This window comes from Plectropomus leopardus, chromosome 12, assembly GCF_026936395.1.
Source record: "Plectropomus leopardus strain MGB_pleo_1.0 chromosome 12, ASM2693639v1, whole genome shotgun sequence".
Taxonomy (NCBI): domain Eukaryota; kingdom Metazoa; phylum Chordata; class Actinopteri; order Perciformes; family Serranidae; genus Plectropomus; species Plectropomus leopardus.
The window spans coordinates 36,576,476-36,595,665 of record NC_142187.1 but is presented as its reverse complement, the minus strand read 5'-3'; the positions used below and the strand labels follow the sequence as shown (position 1 = coordinate 36,595,665).

The 19,190-nt window shown below is 46.4% G+C and overlaps 2 protein-coding genes across 4 annotated transcripts; both read left to right on the top strand.

The window, feature by feature from the left end:
- Window positions 1–2,360: 2,360 nt before the first annotated feature.
- opn4.1 (opsin 4.1) lies at window positions 2,361–4,435 on the top strand. Its single transcript, XM_042498063.2, has one exon. The coding sequence runs from the start codon at window positions 2,493–2,495 to the stop codon at window positions 3,564–3,566; it is 1,074 nt and encodes a 357-aa protein (XP_042353997.2). The 5' UTR covers window positions 2,361–2,492; the 3' UTR covers window positions 3,567–4,435.
- A 43-nt stretch (window positions 4,436–4,478) lies between these two features.
- On the top strand, window positions 4,479–19,118 carry LOC121951145 (protein disulfide-isomerase tmx3a-like). 3 transcript variants are annotated; one of them, XM_088086059.1, is made up of 17 exons: window positions 4,479–4,545; window positions 5,220–5,268; window positions 5,828–5,870; window positions 7,131–7,254; window positions 7,377–7,422; window positions 7,747–7,827; window positions 10,391–10,490; window positions 10,756–10,833; window positions 11,028–11,094; window positions 11,995–12,093; window positions 12,166–12,223; window positions 12,299–12,352; window positions 12,480–12,536; window positions 12,963–13,092; window positions 13,319–13,387; window positions 15,648–15,684; window positions 18,820–18,956. In XM_088086059.1, exons 1-16 carry the CDS (start codon window positions 4,518–4,520, stop codon window positions 15,651–15,653), a joined length of 1,089 nt encoding a protein of 362 aa, XP_087942185.1. In that variant the 5' UTR covers window positions 4,479–4,517; the 3' UTR covers window positions 15,654–15,684; window positions 18,820–18,956. The 3 variants fall into 3 exon arrangements, with proteins under 3 accessions (XP_087942185.1, XP_087942186.1, XP_087942184.1); XM_088086060.1 differs by lacking the exon at window positions 18,820–18,956 and adding an exon at window positions 15,879–16,780; XM_088086058.1 differs by lacking the exon at window positions 15,648–15,684 and having other exon boundaries at window positions 18,820–19,118.
- The last annotated feature ends 72 nt before the right edge of the window (window positions 19,119–19,190 follow it).

The following is a 19,190-nucleotide window of genomic DNA, read 5'->3' as shown; positions in this document are numbered from 1 at the left end:
CATTTTTTTAATCGTTTGTTGTTTGTTTGTTTGTTGTTTGTTGGATTTTTTTTGATTGTTTGTTGATTGTTAGTTTTTTGATTCTTTCTGTGACGACCCCGGAGTCGGGGTCTGGGGTTGTGGTCCTCTGGGTGTGTATACTGTGTGTTTTGTGTCTCCAGGTCCTGGGCCTCCACGTGGAACCCCTAATCAGGCGCACCTGGCCGGCGCTCCTGATTATTTAAGCCGTGCTGCTGCGGGGCCCATTGTCGTTCCTGCTTCGCTGTCGGCCAGCCACGCCGCCCCACGTTACTTTTCCTTTCGTTCCTTTTGCACTCTACAACACGCTCCACACGTGATCGTCGCATCCACACAGCCGCACTCACCGCTGACACTCGTGTCCACGTCCCCACCGTCTCTCGCCTCATTTATATTAATAACATTGGCTGTTTGCTTTACACCTGCGCGCATCCTGGTGAATTGTTGCGGTGTGCGAGCCGGCCGTAACATTTGTTGATTGTTTGTTGATTGTTTGTAGATCTTTTGTTGATTGCTGATTGATTGTTTGTTGATCATTTGTTGTTAGTGGAGTGTTTTATTGTTGATGGTTTATTGATTCTTTGTTGATTGTTTGTTTGCCTATGGGTTGTTGATTGTTAGTTGATTGTTTGTTGAATTTTTGTTGATTGTTGATCATCTGTTGTTTGTTAGTGGATTGTTTGCTGATGGTTATTGATTGTTTGGTGACATGACGTCACCCTCCAGTGGCAGCAGTGATTGGTCGGCCGCAGTTCCATCAGATGGTTTGTTGATGGCGGTCTTCGCTGAGTCCTAAAGGTGACCTCTGGGATGTTGGACGGACCTCGATGGAGCTTGTCGTCATGGTGACGCTCTTCTCTCCTTCCTGCCAATCAATCAGCCGATGGATTGATGGACAGTTCTACAGGCTGATGGACTTGTGGTGCATTGTGGGTGAAATTCTGCTTTCTAGGAGAACGAGGTCACTGTGGGGTCGATGTCTGCTGCTCCACATTTCTCAGGTTCGAGCGTCGCACACTCTGAGGGTCCACGCCAAGCTCCGAACCCACAGCAAACTGTTCCACCTGGGGGCGCAGCCAAGGAGCGGGAGGAGGCGTGGTCGTTAGGTGTGATGTACTCTTTAACAAGTGTGATTGGTTGTCACAGATGTGTCCTTTATCCCTTTGAATCCTGAATCATCACTTTTCTTGTGCTGCATTTCGATGCCTTTCACAAACATTTAACCCTTTAAACTCAGAGCATGTTGATGGATTTCTGTCAAAAACATGAAGAAAAGACAACAAGCAGCTTGGCACGACTTGTCCTTCGAATCTCATTTTATTTATTTGTAACTAATTATCAGGTAATCCACCTGTTACTTTTTTCTTTCTTTCTTTCTTTCTTTCTTTCCTTCTTTCTTTCTTTCTTTCTTTCTCTGGTTCTGGTTCTCTGATTCTCTGGTGGTTCTGCTCTCTGGTTCTGTTTTCTGGTTCTGATCTCTGATTCTGATCTCTGGTTCTGTTTTCTGAGTATGTGTTCTGGTTCTGCTCTCTGATTCTTTTAGTTGGTCCTTTTCTCTGGTTCTGATATCTGGTTCTGTTCTCTGGTTCTGATCTCTGGTTCTTTTCTCTTGTTCTTTTTTCTAGTTCAGTTCTTTGGTTCTGCAGATGGTTATTACTTTGAATATTTTTTCACGAAGCCAATCTGTTCTTCTCTTCAGCCCGGAGTCACTTCCTGTCCGTTGTCAGCTATGTTTGGTTCTTATTGTCGGAAACATAGAACAGTGTTCTGGTTCTATTGAGACATCTGCAGAGAGGTTCTGTTTCTGTGAGTTTAACAGAACAGCACTTTGTTCTCCATGACATTATTTCTGGAACATTTGGGGAACCTGTGACCTGCTTGCATTAGAGCGCCGAGTGACACACTCGTTAACCTCCGAGTATTGATCCAACAGTCAGGTCACAGCTGTTCTCAGAGCGCAGTTAATGGATCAGTCAGAGCACCGATCGATGATCCTCCGTCACACATCGATCGGGACCATATAAAGAGCTGCAGCAGGACGCCACCGCCGCAGAGAGACCGCTGCCACCCCCACGGCAACCACTGGACACTCAGCCGACATCCTACCGTCATTGGGCCGACATTCAGTGGATTTCTAGCCGTCATCCAACCGACGTTCAGCCATCACTTAGCTGTCATTGAGCCGACATCCAGCCGTCGTTAAGCCGACATTCAGGCGATATTCAGCCGACATTAAACAGGTAACGACGAGTCAACAGCAGCCGGGTGGGAGGTCGTCTCTCTGCTCTCTGGGAGGAAATTGCACCTCCTCATTGTCCAATCATCATGGCGGGAAGTTGAAGCTTCTTACCCTGCGTGGCCCCGCCCCCACACACCACACTCACCTGCAGCCTCACCTGTTCCCCACGGTGGACGTCCCTGACCATGCCCACTACATCATCGGCTCTGTTATCCTACTGGTGGGGGTGACGGGAATGCTGGGAAATGCTCTGGTCATCTTTGTGTTCGGTCGCAGTCGGACGCTGCGCCTGCCCAGCAGCCTGCTGGTGGTCAACCTGGCTGCCGCAGACTTCCTGATGTCTGTGATGCAGTCGCCAGTTTTCTTTGTGTCAAGTCTGCACCACCGCTGGGTGTTTGGGGAGCTCGTGTGTGAGCTGTACGCCTTCTGTGGCGCTCTGTTCGGCATCACCTCCATGATGACGCTGACAGCCATCGCGGTGGACCGCTGCTTGGCCATCACACGGCCGCTGGCGCTGTTGGGCGGGCTGAGTCGCAGCCGGGTGTTGGCGATGCTGGCGGGGGTGTGGCTGTACTCTCTGGGCTGGAGTCTGCCACCGTTTTTTGGCTGGAGCGCCTACATACCTGAAGGCCTGCAGACATCCTGCAGCTGGGACTACATGAGCTTCACTGCCGCCGTGCGTGCCTACACCATCCTGCTGTTCGCCTTCGTCTTCTTTGTCCCACTCAGCCTGATTGCTGGCTGCTATCTCGCCATCTTCCAGGCGGTGTGGCGGGCGGCTCAGGAGATGGATCGGCTGAACTGTGGCGAGACGAACAAGGCGTACGAGCGTCTCCGCAGCTTGGCTAAAGTGGCTCTTGGAGTGATCCTGCTGTTCATCATCTCCTGGGCGCCATACTCAGCAGTTGCTCTCACCGCCACAGCCGGATACGCCCACCTGCTGACACCCTACATGAACTCTGTTCCTGCTGTCATCGCTAAGGCCTCCGCCATCCACAACCCTATCATCTACGCCATCACGCACCCAAAGTACCGCGCTGCCATCGGCCGCCACGTCCCCCTGCTGCGCCCTCTACTGTGGCTGCAGGAAAAGGACCTGTGCTCGTCATTCAGCTCCGGCACCACTTCATCCCGTCGAGCCACGCTCACCAGTCAAAGCTCACCGGGAGTCGGGCTTGGCGCCGTTGGCCGGGCTAATGGCCGATGGCGGCAGAGCCGACTGTCCTCAGCGTCTGACAGCGAATCCTGCTGGACGGAGTCCTGCTGGACCCGCTGGCTCGATGGCCTTCACCATACAAGCGTCCACTGAAGCCGCTGCAGACAGCGCCTCCAAGGCTGCCCACAGCGCCAACACCACCAATGCCGCCAACACCGCCCTAAACAGCAACAATGACTCCAATGCCGCTGTCACTGCCCCCCCTCTCGGTGGGCAGAGTGAACCTGACTGTGATGCACCTGAGGGCGGCGCTGCGGCGGAGGCTGAACCTCTCCTGCTTCGCCCCCTTCACATGCCGCCATGACATCGTCACAAATAGAAGAAGGAAAAACTGTCACATGTTCAGAAGGAAGTCTTTTGATTGGACGGAGAGGAAACATCATATTGTGGGCGGGGCTTGACTTTTAACAGTGATATCATACCAGTCGTCATGGTTACGCTGCCTGATGATGAATTATGTTAATGAGATTTAATGTGATTGGTCAGTAAGTGTTGGCCCCTCAACTGTACATGAAAGTAACACTGCTGTATGTGTGATAATATTGTCATCTCATCTCTTAATATCTTTTATTGTTATTATGATATTATTGTTATTATATTATTGTTGTTATTGGTATTGTTCTTGCTTCTTGGACGGCACTTTGGTCCCCTCTGTTTGTTGTGAAACGTTTTGTAAATAAAGCTGAGTTGATGTGTTGGGGCGCTCTCATTGGTCCAGAGAGAGGAGGCAGAGCAGCAGAACTGAGCCCAGTAATCAGATTACAGACAGAGATGCCTCACACCTGTCCCTCACAGCCGATTCACTGACAGTGGTCTGCTGACTTCCTGTGTGACATCATTTTACTCTCCATCCGTCTGTTATTTCTGGTGTGAATAAAGTTTGGCTGAAGGTAATCTGTCAGATTAGCTCTGTTCTGTCTGTTGGTGTGAATAAAGTTTGGCTGAAGGTAATCTGTCAGATTAGCTCTGTGTGTCCGTTAGCAGATTAGCGGTGCACAGTTAATCCAGAAAGCAGCAGCGTCTTCCCCAGAAGACGTGTCCACCATGAAGACATCCGTCCTCTTCTGCTCAGGTACGTCCCACAAACATTTATTAGTATTTATTATTCTTTTATCCTTTTTTTAATCACTCTTTTATCGCTCACTTCAGTCAGCTAATTTTTCAGGCAAAACCTGGAAAAGTCATGGAAATTGCCAATAACAAGTCCCAGGCCTGAAAAAGTTTTGGAAAATTGAATATACACTGAAGGTTTTGGACAAGTCCTGGAATTTTTGTTAAAAACACCTGTTTAACAGCACAGCAAATGTTCAAAGAACGTCCGAAATGTTCAGATTCAACGATAATTTCAGTTCTTACAGTCTGTGGCATGTTGACATTGTGGGTGATTATAAATTACCAAAAAAATTTAAAGAAAAGTCAGAAAACGTTCTTCTAAAAAATAAATACAAAAAAAAGCTGTTATATAGTGATGCAAAAGAACCAATGAGGAGGATCGATGGTCGATTCAGAGAATGTTTGGTCTTTAAAATCTGACTCAAAGTCCTGATAAAATGTGTGTGACCCCTGACCTCTGGGTTGGGGGGGGGGTTGGGAGCTGCAGAAACTTTCAGGATGAGAGACAGACTGTTTCTGCAGATCACCGGCTTTAATCTGAAAGGACTCCGAGCAGCTTCCTGTCTCTGAACCAATCACAGCTGTTGTTTATTGTTTGTTTGTTTGTTTGTTTGTTTGTTTGTTGTGATTCAGTGCTGCTGCTGGTGTCGGTGTCGGCCTTCGTGGAGGAACTCGATGACTCGTGAGTTTTTAAAGATGACTCACCCCTCCGGCCGTAGGGGAGAGTGGGGCCGGCGGGAACGAAAAGATTTACTTTCCTTCTTTGAAAAATTACCAAAAATGTGTGGGGAAAAAAATCTCAAAAAATTCATCAAATCAAATTTTTAGAATGAAATTTAAAGAAAAAGAACCAACGAGTATCAGTAATCAGATTACACACAAGTATATGTAATTAGTTACAATTCCTAACCAAAGATCTGAATAAAACCTTCACAGTGAAGAGTTTGTAATCAGCAGCAATACTGCTCTCCTTTTTGAAAAGTAATCAGATTACACATAGAAAGTTACTTCGATAAAGTAACTACATTAGTTACATTTGAAACAGAATAACTAGAAATCTGTTAAAGTAACCCTTTCACAGTAATGATCAAGACACTGTCACATTTACATGTTTGTTTAAATGAGCTTCACATGTTCCTCGCCACCACCGCCGCCACTGCCACCGCCACCTCTCCCCTCAGTCAACATCAGACACATGAAGAAGAACATGGAGGCTGAAACCAGTTTTTTGTTTTTAACAGCTTCATGGAGACGAGAGGAACTGACGACATCTGGCTCATCAAAGTACTGTTCCCACCTGTTCACACCTGTTCTCTCTTGTTCTCTCCTGTTCCCACCTGTTCACACCTGTTCTCTCCTGTTCCCACCTGTTCTCGCTTGTTCTCTCTTGTTCTCTCCTGTTCCCACCTGTTCACAACTGTTCACACCTGTTCTCTCCTATCCTCACTTGTTCTCTCCTGTTCCCACCTGTTCACACCTGTTCTCACTTGTTCTCTCCTGTTCCCACCTGTTCTCACTTGTTCTCTCCTGTTCCCACCTGTTCTCACTTGTTCTCTCTTGCTCTCTCCTGTTCTCTCCTGTTCTCACCTGTTCTCTTCTTTTCTCTCCTGTTCTCTCCTGTTTTCACCTGTTCCCACCTGTTCTCCCCTGTTTTCACCTGTTCCCACCTGTTCTCCCCTGTTCTCTCCTGTTTTCACCTGTTCCCACCTGTTCCCACCTGTTCTCCCCTGTTCTCCCCTGTTTTCACCTGTTCCCACCTGTTCTCCCCTGTTCTCTCCTGTTCCCACCTGTTCTCCCCTGTTCTCCCCTGTTTTCACCTGTTCCCACCTGTTCTCCCCTGTTCTCTCCTGTTTACACCTGTTCCCACCTGTTCTCCCCTGTTCTCCCCTGTTCCCACCTGTTCTCCCCTGTTCTCCCCTGTTTTTACCTGTTCTCTCCTGTTTTCACCTGTTCTCCCCTGTTTTCATCTGTTCCCACCTTTTCTCCCCTGTTCTCCCCTGTTTTCACCTGTTCCCACCTGTTCTCCCCTGTTCTCTCCTGTTCTCTCCTGTTCCCACCTGTTCTCCCCTGTTCTCTCCTGTTTTCACCTGTTCTCCCCTTTTCTCCCCTGTTCCCACCTGTTCTCCCCTGTTCTCCCCTGTTCCCACCTGTTCTCCCCTGTTCTCCCCTGTTTTCCCCTGTTCCCACTTGTTCTCTCCTGTTTTCACCTGTTCTCCCCTTTTCTCCCCTGTTCCCACCTGTTCTCCCCTGTTCTCCCCTGTTCCCACCTGTTCTCCCCTGTTCTCCCCTGTTTTCACCTGTTCCCACTTGTTCTCCCCTGTTCTCCCCTGTTTTCACCTGTTCCCACCTGTTCTCCCCTGTTCTCCCCTGTTCCCACCTGTTCTCCCCTGTTCTCCCCTGTTTTCACCTGTTCCCACCTGTTCTCCCCTGTTCTCCCCTGTTTTCACCTGTTCCCACCTGTTCTCCCCTGTTCTCTCCTGTTCTCCCCTGTTCTCCCCTGTTTTCACCTGTTCTCCCCGTTCTCCCCTGTTCTCTCCTGTGTAGTTCTATGCCCCCTGGTGTTCATTCTGTAAACAGCTGGATCCAGTTTGGCATCAGATCGGATCAGAACTCAAGAGTCTCGGTTCTCCGGTGAATGTCGGCAAATCGGACGCCACCACCAGCACTGGTCAGTGAGCCCTTCAAAATAAAAGGCTGTGCTGTGGACCTTAAGATTGCTCCTTAAAAAAAAGAATTGTTGTTTTTGTTGTTGTTGTTTTTGTTGTTGTCATGTTGTGTTTGTGTCTGCAGCATTTGCCAAACACTTCGGGGTCAGAGGTTATCCGACCATCCTCATGTGAGTCCATTTTTATATCGAAACTTCCTTGTTGTTTATTATTTATGAAGGGAGCTCATTCAGTGCTAACGGCGACAGCCGTGCTAATAGCGCTAATGCTGTTACCGGGGAAACCAGAGGGGGCGCTACGCAGCTGTGATGCTGCTGTTGGAGCTCTGTGTTATCTCCGTGCAGAGCGGCTGTGATGGGCGATGACTCTTTTGGTGGTGGTGGCAATGATGAGTTAAACTAAGTGGTAATGGTTCTGTTTCTCTGCTGAGCGTTCTCAGGGAGAACAAATGAAGGTTGTTTAAAGATTGTCTGAGCGTTTGTTTGTGTTCTCAGGGTGAAGAAAGACAGGACGTATAAGTATTTGGGACAGAGGACCAGAGACGGGATCCTGGATTTCGCTAATCGAGTGGCAGGGTAAGTAAACCTCTGATCCTGAGCTCAGTCTGAGGGGACGGGGCCTGGCTCACATGTACACGTGTGTAAAAAGACACATGTCAATGTTCTTTCTGTTGTCCATTCCACATGTAAACAGACAGGGGACACATGTCCTCAATATTAACAGCCAATCAGAGATCAGGGGGGTATTCCAGAAAGCAGATTATGTGAAGACTCTGATTATGAGGTCCTGCACGCGACAAACTCAGGGTGAACATACTCAGAGTTCAGAGTTCAGAGTTCAGAGTCAGACTCAGAGTTAGACTCAGAGTTAGACTCAGAGTTAGACTCAGAGTTCAGAGTCAGACTCAGAGTTCAGAGTTCAGAGTCAGACTCAGAGTTCAGACTCAGAGTTAGACTCAGAGTCAGACTCAGAGTTCAGAGTCAGACTCAGAGTCAGACTCAGAGTCAGACTCAGAGTCAGACTCAGAGTTCAGAGTCAGACTCAGAGTTAGACTCAGAGTTCAGAGTCAGACTCAGAGTTCAGAGTCAGACTTAGAGTAAGACTCAGAGTTAGACTCAGAGTTCAGAGTTCAGAGTCAGAGTTAGACTCAGTGTCAGACTCAGAGTTCAGAGTCAGACTCAGAGTCAGACTCAGAGTTAGATTCAGAATTCAGAGTCAGACTCAGAGTCAGACTCAGAGTTCAGAGTCAGACTCAGAGTCAGACTCAGAGTTAGACTCAGAGTTCAGAGTCAGACTCAGAGTCAGACTCAGAGTTCAGAGTCAGACTCAGAGTCAGACTCAGAGTTAGATTCAGAGTTCAGAGTCAGACTCAGAGTTAGACTCAGAGTTCAGAGTCAGACTCAGAGTTCAGAGTCAGAGTCAGAGTTCGACTCAGAGTTCAGAGTCAGACTCAGAGTTAGACTCAGAGTTCAGAGTTAGACTCAGAGTTCAGAGTCAGACTCAGAGTTCAGAGTCAGACTTAGAGTTAGACTCAGAGTTAGACTCAGAGTTCAGAGTCAGACTCAGAGTCAGACTCAGAGTTCAGAGTCAGACTCAGAGTCAGACTCAGAGTTCAGAGTCAGACTCAGAGTCAGACTCAGAGTTAGATTCAGAGTTCAGAGTCAGACTCAGAGTTAGACTCAGGGTTCAGAGTTAGACTCAGAGTTCAGAGTCAGACTCAGAGTTCAGAGTCAGAGTCAGAGTTCGACTCAGAGTTCAGTCAGACTCAGAGTTAGACTCAGAGTTCAGAGTTAGACTCAGAGTTCAGAGTCAGACTTAGAGTTAGACTCAGAGTTAGACTCAGAGTTCAGAGTTCAGACTCAGAGTTAGACTCAGAGTCAGACTCAGAGTTCAGAGTCAGACTCAGAGTCAGACTCAGAGTTAGAGTCAGACTCAGAGTTAGACTCAGAGTTCAGAGTCAGACTCAGAGTCAGACTCAGAGTTCAGAGTCAGACTCAGAGTCAGACTCAGAGTTCAGAGTCAGACTCAGAGTCAGACTCAGAGTTAGAGTCAGAGTTCAGAGTTCAGACTCAGAGTTAGACTCAGAGTCAGACTCAGAGTTAGACTCAGGGTTCAGAGTTCAGAGTTCAGAGTTCAGAGTTCAGAGTCAGACTCAGAGTCAGAGTTCAGAGTTCAGACTCAGAGTCAGACTCAGAGTCAGACTCAGAGTCAAGTCAGTTTTATTTATATAGCCCATTATCACAAAACATGGTTTGCCTCAGAGGGCTTTACAGTGTACGACATCCCTCTGCCCTCAGACCCTCACATCACCCGAGGAAAAACTCCCCAAAAAGAACCCCTGTAACGGGGAAAAAAAGAGGAAGAAACCTCAGGAAGAGTGGTAGAGGATAGTGAGGGATCCCTCTTCCAGGACGGACAGACGAACAATAGATGTCGTAAATAGCAAATGAAATACAATCATGGCAAAAAAGGAAAGAGAAAGAGAGAGAGGGGAGAGAGGGTGGGGAGAGAGGAGGGGGGGCACAGCAATAATAGAAACAGATGCATGTCATATTACAATAATGGTAGGTGTGAAATTAGTAATTGCTCTCTATGATGATGTTGATAGAGATGATAACAGTCTCATGCATATGTGAAAGGGAGGTGTCCAAAGGCAAGATCACAGCATCGGCGCAACCAGGACCAGACCACGATCAGGGCGAGCAGGGGGCACAGAATCAGTGCAGCCACAGCACGAGCACAACCAAAGGCAGGGTCGCGGCATCAGCACAGCTATCACCACGGTCAGGCACAGTCAAGGTTACGGCCAGGATCCAGGGAAACTAGGAAACAAGGGAGCAGGAATGCTCCCGAGAGGCAACAGGATTAGCGTAGTGCAGTTCATCAGACCCAGGCTCTGTAATCGCGAGCCCCCGGCAGTGAGAGTACCACAGGGCTATCAGAGTGTCCTTTTATGGAGCACAGACTGACAGCAGATCAGACCCAGCATGACTGAGTGATGATGATGATGTCTTTATTGATGATGTTGTTGTTTTTGATGTCACTGTTTTTGTTGTTGATGTTGTTTTTGTTGATGATGTCATTGTTTTTGTTGATGATGTTGGTCAGTGTGACATCAGTGTGTGTCGTGTTTTTCAGGCCGCTGGTTCGATCTCTGAGCAGCCTGCAGCTCTTCCAACATGCCATGAACCGCCATGATGTCATGTTTGTTTACATCGGAGCCACGTCACAGCTGAAAGTACACACACCTACACCGACACACACACACACACACGCACACCTACACTGACACACACACACACCTACACACCTACATCGACACACACACACACACCTACACACCTACATCGACACATACACACACACACACACACACACCTACACACCTACACTGACACATACACACACACACACACACACACACACACACACACACACACACACACACACACACACACCTATACACACACACATACACACTCTGACCTCTGGTGTGCTTTCAGGGAAACTTCACGTCAGCAGCTGAAGAGCTGATCGTTCACACCTACTTCTTCTCTTCTACCAGAGACGTCCTGCCCAAGGTTTGACTCAGAGGACATGAGAGGACAGTAGAAGGCAATGGAGGACAGTGGGGGACTGTAGAAAACAGTAGAAGACAAAAGCAACCAATAAAGGACAGTAGAGTAGTGGATGGTAGAGGACAGTAGAAGACAGCAGAGAACAGTAGAGTAGAGGACAGTAGATGTCCCTGTCTAACCTCCCTGTCTGTCTCCAGGCGGTGTCCCTGCTGTCTCTGCCGGCTGTGGTGGTTTTTAAAGATGGAACCTTTTTTACATTTGATGGTGAGACAGAAAACTGATGTTACAACCTGTTAATTTAAAACACCTTAACGAGCTAATTAGTGTAACAATTAATGTGTGAGTGCTGTTCAGGTGAGTGTGAGTGCTGTTCAGGTGAGTGTGATGCTGTTCAGGTGAGTGTGAGTATTGTTCAGGTGAGTGTGATGCTGTTCAGGTGAGTGTGAGTATTGTTCAGGTGAGTGTGAGTGCTGTTCAGGTGAGTGTGAGTATTGTTCAGGTGAGTGTGATGCTGTTCAGGTGAGTGTGAGTGCTGTTCAGGTGAGTGTGATGCTGTTCAGGTGAGTGTGAGTATTGTTCAGGTGAGTGTGAGTGCTGTTCAGGTGAGTGTGAGTATTGTTCAGGTGAGTGTGATGCTGTTCAGTTGAGTGTGAGTATTGTTCAGGTGAGTGTGATGCTGTTCAGGTGAGTGTGAGTATTGTTCAGGTGAGTGTGAGTATTGTTCAGGTGAGTGTGATGCTGTTCAGGTGAGTGTGAGTATTGTTCAGGTGAGTGTGAGTGCTGTTCAGGTGAGTGTGAGTGCTGTTCAGGTGAGTGTGAGTATTGTTCAGGTGAGTGTGATGCTGTTCAGGTGAGTGTGAGTATTGTTCAGGTGAGTGTGAGTGCTGTTCAGGTGAGTGTGAGTATTGTTCAGGTGAGTGTGAGTGCTGTTCAGGTGAGTGTGAGTGCTGTTCAGGTGAGTGTGAGTATTGTTCAGGTGACAGTGATGCTGTTCAGTTGAGTGTGAGTATTGTTCAGGTGAGTGTGATGCTGTTCAGGTGAGTGTGAGTATTGTTCAGGTGAGTGTGAGTATTGTTCAGGTGAGTATTGTTCAGGTGAGTGTGAGTATTGTTCAGGTGAGTATTGTTCAGGGGAGTGTGAGTGCTCAGAGTCTTTGTGTTTCAGAGGAGCGTGACGGTGATCTGAAGTCGTGGATCAACAAAGAACGATTCCCAAACTACTTTAAGATTGACAGCTACACTTTGTACGCGATGGGAGAGTCAGGTAACAGCTCACCTTTCCTCAGGGACACACCGTCCTCAGGTAAACTGGTGTTGACTGGTGTTGTGTCCTCAGGTAAATTGGTGGTGTTGGCGCTGGTGGAGGACAGGAGCGTCAGTGAGGACAGTCTCAGGTAAGACTGCGTCCAACACTACACTGTGTGATGTCATCTGAGCTTCCTGTGATGAGTTTCCTGTCACCTGCTCAGGTATAAAGGTCTGGTGGAGAAAGTGTCCGCCGACTACAGAGACATCTACAGCAGGTCAGTTTCAGAGGACACAGAGGACACAAAGACTCGGAGTGACAAACTACTGAGACAAAAACATTCAGCTGTCTTCCTTTCTGTCTCTGTCTCTGTCTTTGTCTCTCTTTCTGTCTCTGTCTCTCAGGAACTTTCACTTTGGTTTCATGGAGGACAGGGACTACATTGAAGGACTTGTAATGGGGTACGTTTGCATCTTTAGTCTTCAATGTTTCTAATCGTTAACGTCTTTGGTCGTTAATGTCTCTAGTCTTCAATGTTTCTAATCGTTAACGTCTTTGGTCGTTAATGTCTCAGTTGTTCATGTTGCTAGTCTTAGCGTTTTGTTGTTAATGTTTTGGGTCGTTAATGTTTCTAGTCGTTAGTATCTCTAGTCATGAATGTTTCTAGTCGCTAATGTCTCTAGGTCTTCTCTAGTTCCTAAAGTTTGTAGTCTATGACATCACAGCCTTGGGAGTTTTCTCCTTGTCTTTTGTCCCTTGTCCCATGTCCACGTAGACACATCAGTGACTTTAGATCTTAAAGACTAGAAACATTAATGACCAGATATGTTGAAGACTAGAGACTAATGACTCGAGACCAGCTGACTGTTTCTGGTTGTTGTCGTCAGTCAGGTGATCGTTCCCTCAGTCATCATCGTCAATCTGTCCAATGACGGTTACTTCCTGCTGCCGGGTGCCTTGGAGAGCGAGCGACACCTGCTGGACTTCCTGAACGGCGTTCTGGACGGCAGCATCCAGGTGAGACAAGTCTCTAGGTGAGACAGGTCTCCAGGTGAGACAGGTCTCTAGGTGAGACAGGTCTCCAGGTGAGACAGGTCTCCAGGTGAGACTCCAGGTGAGACAGGTCACCATGTGAGACTGCACCCCAGGTGAGACAGGTTTCCAGGTGAGACAGGATGACAGAGACATTGAACAGCTGTGTTTTATTATTTACGGGACATATGTTTATCGTCTGTGTCCTCAGTGTCAGGGAGGAAACGGTGTCCCTCAGCGCATCAGACGCTTCGTTTATGACATCAAAGTCGCACTAACGGTAAGTCCACAGAGAAATACTGGTCAGAGGACAGCTGAGAGACAGACAGGTTTTCATTCACAACTTTTATACTTTTCAAAATGTTAAGAGTTTTTCGCGATATTTTCCCCGTTCAAATGAATTTAAGGTTTTTTAGCATTTTCAGCTTTTATCTCTTCACTCATACATTGACATAGAAACTTCTTTCAAAATTGTGAATGTTTCACATCCTTGTAGATTTTGTAGATTCAGGTTTTTCAATTTTAAACTTCCAATTCAAACACTCCAGCTGATTTATCGTCTTCTTACACACTGAAGTCAGCATCAGCTTTTCAACATTCTGTATTCACACCTGCAGTTTCTGCAGAGACTGCATCCTTTAGTTAGTGATTGAGACTGAGACTGAGACTGAGACTGAGAGACCATTTCTGTTGCTGTTAGTCGTCAATATTTATCAGATCTACTTTGGTCTTTGGATTAGTAGACAATTCCTCATGAATTTTTCAATAAGAAGGACAATACAGAACAAAGTGAGACTCATTCTCTATTTCTTTATGGTCACACATTCGGAAAAAAAGGTCTTCTTCTTCCAGTCCTCCATACCTACCAGTTTCAGAATGAAGTGGCAGTATACGTGCACTAATCTTAGCTCAAAGTGATCACTTTTTTCTTTGATAAATTAAACAGAACATAATTTTCAGTGAAGTATTCATATTTACTTTCACGGTAAGTATGTAGCTTTGGTTTACTCAAAATCTCATCTCATTAACCTCATTAAACATCCATCCTTTCATGTTACAAAGTCCGTTTTTTCCAGTTTGGAGAATAATTGCTCAAATCCATATCTAGTCTTGATTTTACCAATCACTCCTCCCAATGCTCTGCCTGCCGACTCAGTGAAATTCATGTGTTCATCAATGTAAAAACCCAAATACTTATATGACTTTACAAAATGAATCTTTTGTCACCAAAGTAAAACTGATATTTGCTAATATAACTTCACTGATATCATATAACTAATATAACTGTTTTCTCTTCGTTTATGGACAACCTCCATTTCTTACACCACTCTTTTGTATAGGACAGCATTTTTTGCATATCTTGTAACAATATCATCTGCGTAAAAAAGGATGCTTACCATTATTTGTCCACATTGCACACCACAATTTAGTGACTTGTACATGCCAGATCATTAATGTAGACTGCAAATAAGGCGAGAGACAAATGATCTCCTTGTTTCACACCCAAAGGTTTTGGAAACCAACCAGTATGAAACTCATTTACTCTAACACCTGCTACAGGATTACTGTATATAGATTGTATTGGTTTTGCAAAATTTCTCATTGACTCCGTATTCTAAAAGTCTATATAGTAAAAGGTCTCTGTTCAGAAAATCAGAAGCTGCTCTAAAATCAATAAAGCAAGCAAATGTGGGTTTCTTCTCTCCTAACCTGGTTCTTATTATTGTGCAAAGTGTAAAAAGGTGATCAATACAGGCTCTACCTATTTTGTTCATCTACAAGGAGGTGTCTCCTCTCGAGGTATGACATATGCCTGTTATTGAGACTAGAGGAATATAGCTTGTATATGGTGCCTAACAGACTGTCAGTCAGTCAGTCAGTCATTTTCTGTAACCGCTTGTCCTCGTAAGGGTCGCGGGGGGGCTGGAGCCAATCCTCTATAACTGAGAGCTATCCTGGGATCATCACTTCTCACTGAGATTTAAGAATAGGATTTATAACGGACCTTTGCCAAACAGAGGGTATTTTACCAGTTTCGAAAAATTTTTTAAACAACCCATGTAGAACGTGAGTGAGCACTGGGGATTTCAAAATTGAATTTGGTAGATTTTTTTACGCCTGTGGCTTTTCCTTCTTTTGCTTTATTAATGGTCAGCTGGACCTCTGCCATGATCAGCTCAGTGTTAAGCTGATGTGAAGCTCAGCTGCTATATTTCCTTATAAAATGCCTCATCAAAAAGTGCTGCACTATCATAAAACAGCCCTTTAAAGGTTGTTTCCCACTTATTTCTAACTTGCAATTACTCAATAACCTAGTTACCATCATTCCCAAGCACCTCCATAGGAATTTTCTTTATCCCTGTTTATTACTTTCCTTTTAAAAAAGTTGTGGGTTGGAGGTTTGGATCCTTTCAGTATGCAGACCTGACCTCTTTGGTAACGCCTTTTATTTCTTCTGTATGTTTATCGCATGCATACTGAGAGTCTTTAAAGATTTTTAGGAGGTCCTTTTTATCTGACTGGGTACTTTTGCATTTCAGAAATGAGTTTTCCGCCTTTCGCCTTGACTGCCATAAGGTACTGTAGCTCTTCATTCCAGTAGAATGAGAGTAAGAAGTTCAGTATTCATATTAACCCTCTGAAACCTGGATGTTTCAGTTTTGTCATTCAGACGCCCTTCACAAGCATTTAAACCTTTGAAAAGCAGATTTGTTTGAATTTTTTTCTTTTTGTAATCGCCCGTTTTCACGCAGGTTTTGCTTTCTTCTCAGCACCGCCACCTTTTCCTCTGTGGAGCCCAGCTCATCTTTGATGAGCCCCGGCCCGCGTCCCCCAGGCTTCAGCCTCTCGCCGTTAACCACGCTGGGCGGAGGGTCGCATCTCAAACCCTCCGTCAGAAGCCTCTTAATCTGGTCCTTCACTTTTTCGCCCTCTTGAAAAGGCAGGCCAGCCACAGTGATGGAGATGTATGCGTCAAATTTAACTCGTTTCATCTCAGTGGCATTCATATTAACTTCCCTCTGTTCAAGCCGGGCTGTTAAGGTTCCCGTTTCTATATCCATGTTGTCTCTTATCTGCTTGAATTTTCTTTCTAATTCTTGCTTGAGAGCTTCGTTATTTCCATTAGCGATTTTTGTCAGAGAATCACGCAGATTATCCACTTTGCTGTCCTTTTCCAAGGACGCGTGTAATCCTTGTAGTTTTTCGTCAGACGTAGCCTTCACATTTACTTGTATGCGTTAATCCGGTCATTAATCTTTCTCAGTTCTTGCGCGATGGCCTGCAGGCTCTCACCTGACTCATCTTATCGGGTTTGCTGCTTCAGAGATTTTTCTCACTCATACTCCTTGATCAGCTTTTATTCTGCAAACTTTAAATGTTTTGCAGCTAGACTGAAAGCAATGTAGTGTCAGTTCGCTTATTAAGCTAATAGTCAAAAAAAAGTTAGTTAGTTAGTTAGTTGTTTTGTTTGCCCCCGCATAAAGGTTCCTGAAATAATGAAAACTTGAAGTAATATGTAATGTTGTGTTTATTGACTCATTACTTTCCATCTCTGAACATTTGTCTCCACTATTTAACTTCCGAGTTTATTCCTGCTGCGGCTGTCTGTGCGTGAAGCGGCGCTGCGCTCAGATTCCTACATTTCTGTATTGACCAGGGGCCTCATGTACAAAGGGTGCGTACGCACAAAAACGTGGCGTACGCTCTTTCTCACGGCAAAGTTCAGACGTATCAAGAGTGAAATGACCGTGGAAATGTGCGGTGCCTCACGCCAACTTCATAGCTGGCGTACGCACGTTTCTACAGCTGTTGATACTTTGGCGACACTTAGAGGTGATCCTGGGAAACATGAGTGGATATAAAAGTGTGCGCAAAGTGGTGCAAAAAGTACCGCTGAAAACAATGGCAGCTTTAGCAGCATTAGAGGACATTGCAAATGGTGCAATTAGAAGAGAGCGTGTGTTTCGAGACAGAGACGATGTACTGGCACACGATGACGACTGGCTCATCAGCCGCTTTAGGTTCCCGAGGGCAATCCTCGTGGAACTGTCTTGTGAGCTGCGGCCGGCCTTGGAGCGCAACACAGCCAGGAGCCATGCTGCCTGTGCCCATACAGGTGCTGACCACACTGGGGTTCCTGGCAACCGGGGCATTTCAGAGGGAGCTGGCCGACCGATCGGGACCGTGCCGGTCAACCCTCAGCCGAGCCATGCCAGCCGTGTGGGACGGAATTATCCGCATGTCAGCCAGATATATCAAATTCCCATACCATGCAGCTGAGCAGGTCAACATTAAAGCGCAATTTGCAGCGAGAGCCGGTTTTCCTAATGTAATCGGAGCTAACGACTGCACACACATTGCTATAAAAGCACCGTCACATGATGAATTTGTATACGTGAACAGGAAACACTTTCATTCCATCAATGTACAGATCATATGTGATGCGCAAATGCAGTTAACCAACATTGTGGCGAGGTGGCCTGGTTCAACGCACGATTCACGCATTCTGAGTAACAGCATGGTTGGGAACAGATAAGCTGGCACTGTGTGCGATGGGTGGCTTCTTGGTAAGTAAATTTGTCGTGTAATTGTCCTAATATTAGTCCCTGTGATGCGCATTGAGCATGTGCTCCCCCAAATCATATCCCGTCTTCACCGCATCATTACTAGTCAGCGGTTAGCGTTAGTGACTTGCTGTTTTGCTGGTTAAACTACAGTTTCAGATCTTTCTAACAAGCCCCTGTTTGTCACTGTGCGTAACGTACTCATGTTAATAACCCCGTGCGTAAAGTGTGCGTAAAGACTTATCAGCCTCACCTTCTCCCCGGCGCACTTCTGCACTAATTTGCAACAATAGTGTGTGATCCGTGTAAGTGTATAAACTTAATGAATGGACGCTTAAAATCCCGTCTTACTCATCTTTTGTTTCTTTTTTTCTGATCGTGCAGAGAGGGGAATCTCAGGTGCAGGGCTTATTTAAATATGATTTGCGTATTTAAATGGGGGCGTGGACAGGGAGTGGTCGGGTACTCCAACATGTGCGCTCAATTCCACGCTGATTGGGATGTACAAAGGGAATGTGCTTGGATTCATGCGTGCGCACAGATTCATACATCAGGATTTTTTTGTGCGTACGACGTTTTCTGGATTTGAGCGTACGCCATGTTTCAGTAGGAAATCCACGCAAGTCTTTGTACATGAGGCCCCTGAACTCCTCATCGTCCAGCAGAAGGACGGAGACAGAGAGGACACGTTAGCGGCGGGTATTAGTACAGTATGTCTCACAGTAACCTTGTTATTGACCGCGCGCTGTAACACTTCATGAATGTCACATGTTTAGTGGTTCACACCAGAAAATGGGGCTCCCCTGAAAGTGGGAGTGTCCCATGGCGTCACTATGACGACCAGCTACACTGAGCCGGTACTGTCTTCTAATGGAAAGTGAAGAGAGTAGAGTACAGTCGAGGAGAGCCAGTACCGTGAAGTGGAAAAGCACCATAACTGAGACAAACTGAGACAGACAGACAAGTTGAGACAGACTGAAACTGAAAGGGATGGTTTTTGTGGGTCTGGATGGTTTTGGATTAGTTTAGGACGTCAGTGTGAATTTGAACAACAGAATTTTTTTTTCTGTTAAAGAAACTTGCGACAGTGACATTAACCACTGCTTTTGTCCTCACAGTGTGTCTTCTCTGTCGTCTGTCTGTCCAGGTGCTGTTCAGCCGGGCGCCGCTGATTGGCTGCTTCCTGGTCAGCTTCCCGCTCGCCATCTTTGCCGTCTTCTTCTACCTCTGCAGGAAGAACCGACCAACCAGTGACGACGAGGACGACGATGACCTCAGAACGGCATCCAATAAAAAGTCCGACTGAGGCGAGCGTCAGGAGACGGGGCCGCTTAGCGTCAGGAGGCGGGGCTTCAGAGCTCCGGGAGGCGGGGCTTCAGGCGTAGATCCAGACTTTGAGTTTACTGTTAATTACATCCATCTTCTCAATTAAAGCTCTGAAATATGTCTCCTCTGTGTGAATGATGAGTGCTGCGTGAACGGTTCTCGCTCTTTTTTCTGTTTGTGGCTGCCATAAAC

Bases quoted from the DNA above. Each gene is read 5' to 3' on its own strand.
- opn4.1 (XM_042498063.2), top strand. From the start codon at position 2,493: ATGCTGGGAAATGCTCTGGTCATCTTTGTGTTCGGTCGCAGTCGGACG.
- LOC121951145 (XM_088086058.1), top strand. From the start codon at position 4,518: ATGAAGACATCCGTCCTCTTCTGCTCAG. The intron at 10,834-11,027 runs GTTTGACTCAGA...GTCTGTCTCCAG, and splicing joins CCAGAGACGTCCTGCCCAAG to GCGGTGTCCCTGCTGTCTCT. The intron at 13,388-18,819 runs GTAAGTCCACAG...CTGTCTGTCCAG, and splicing joins ACATCAAAGTCGCACTAACG to GTGCTGTTCAGCCGGGCGCC.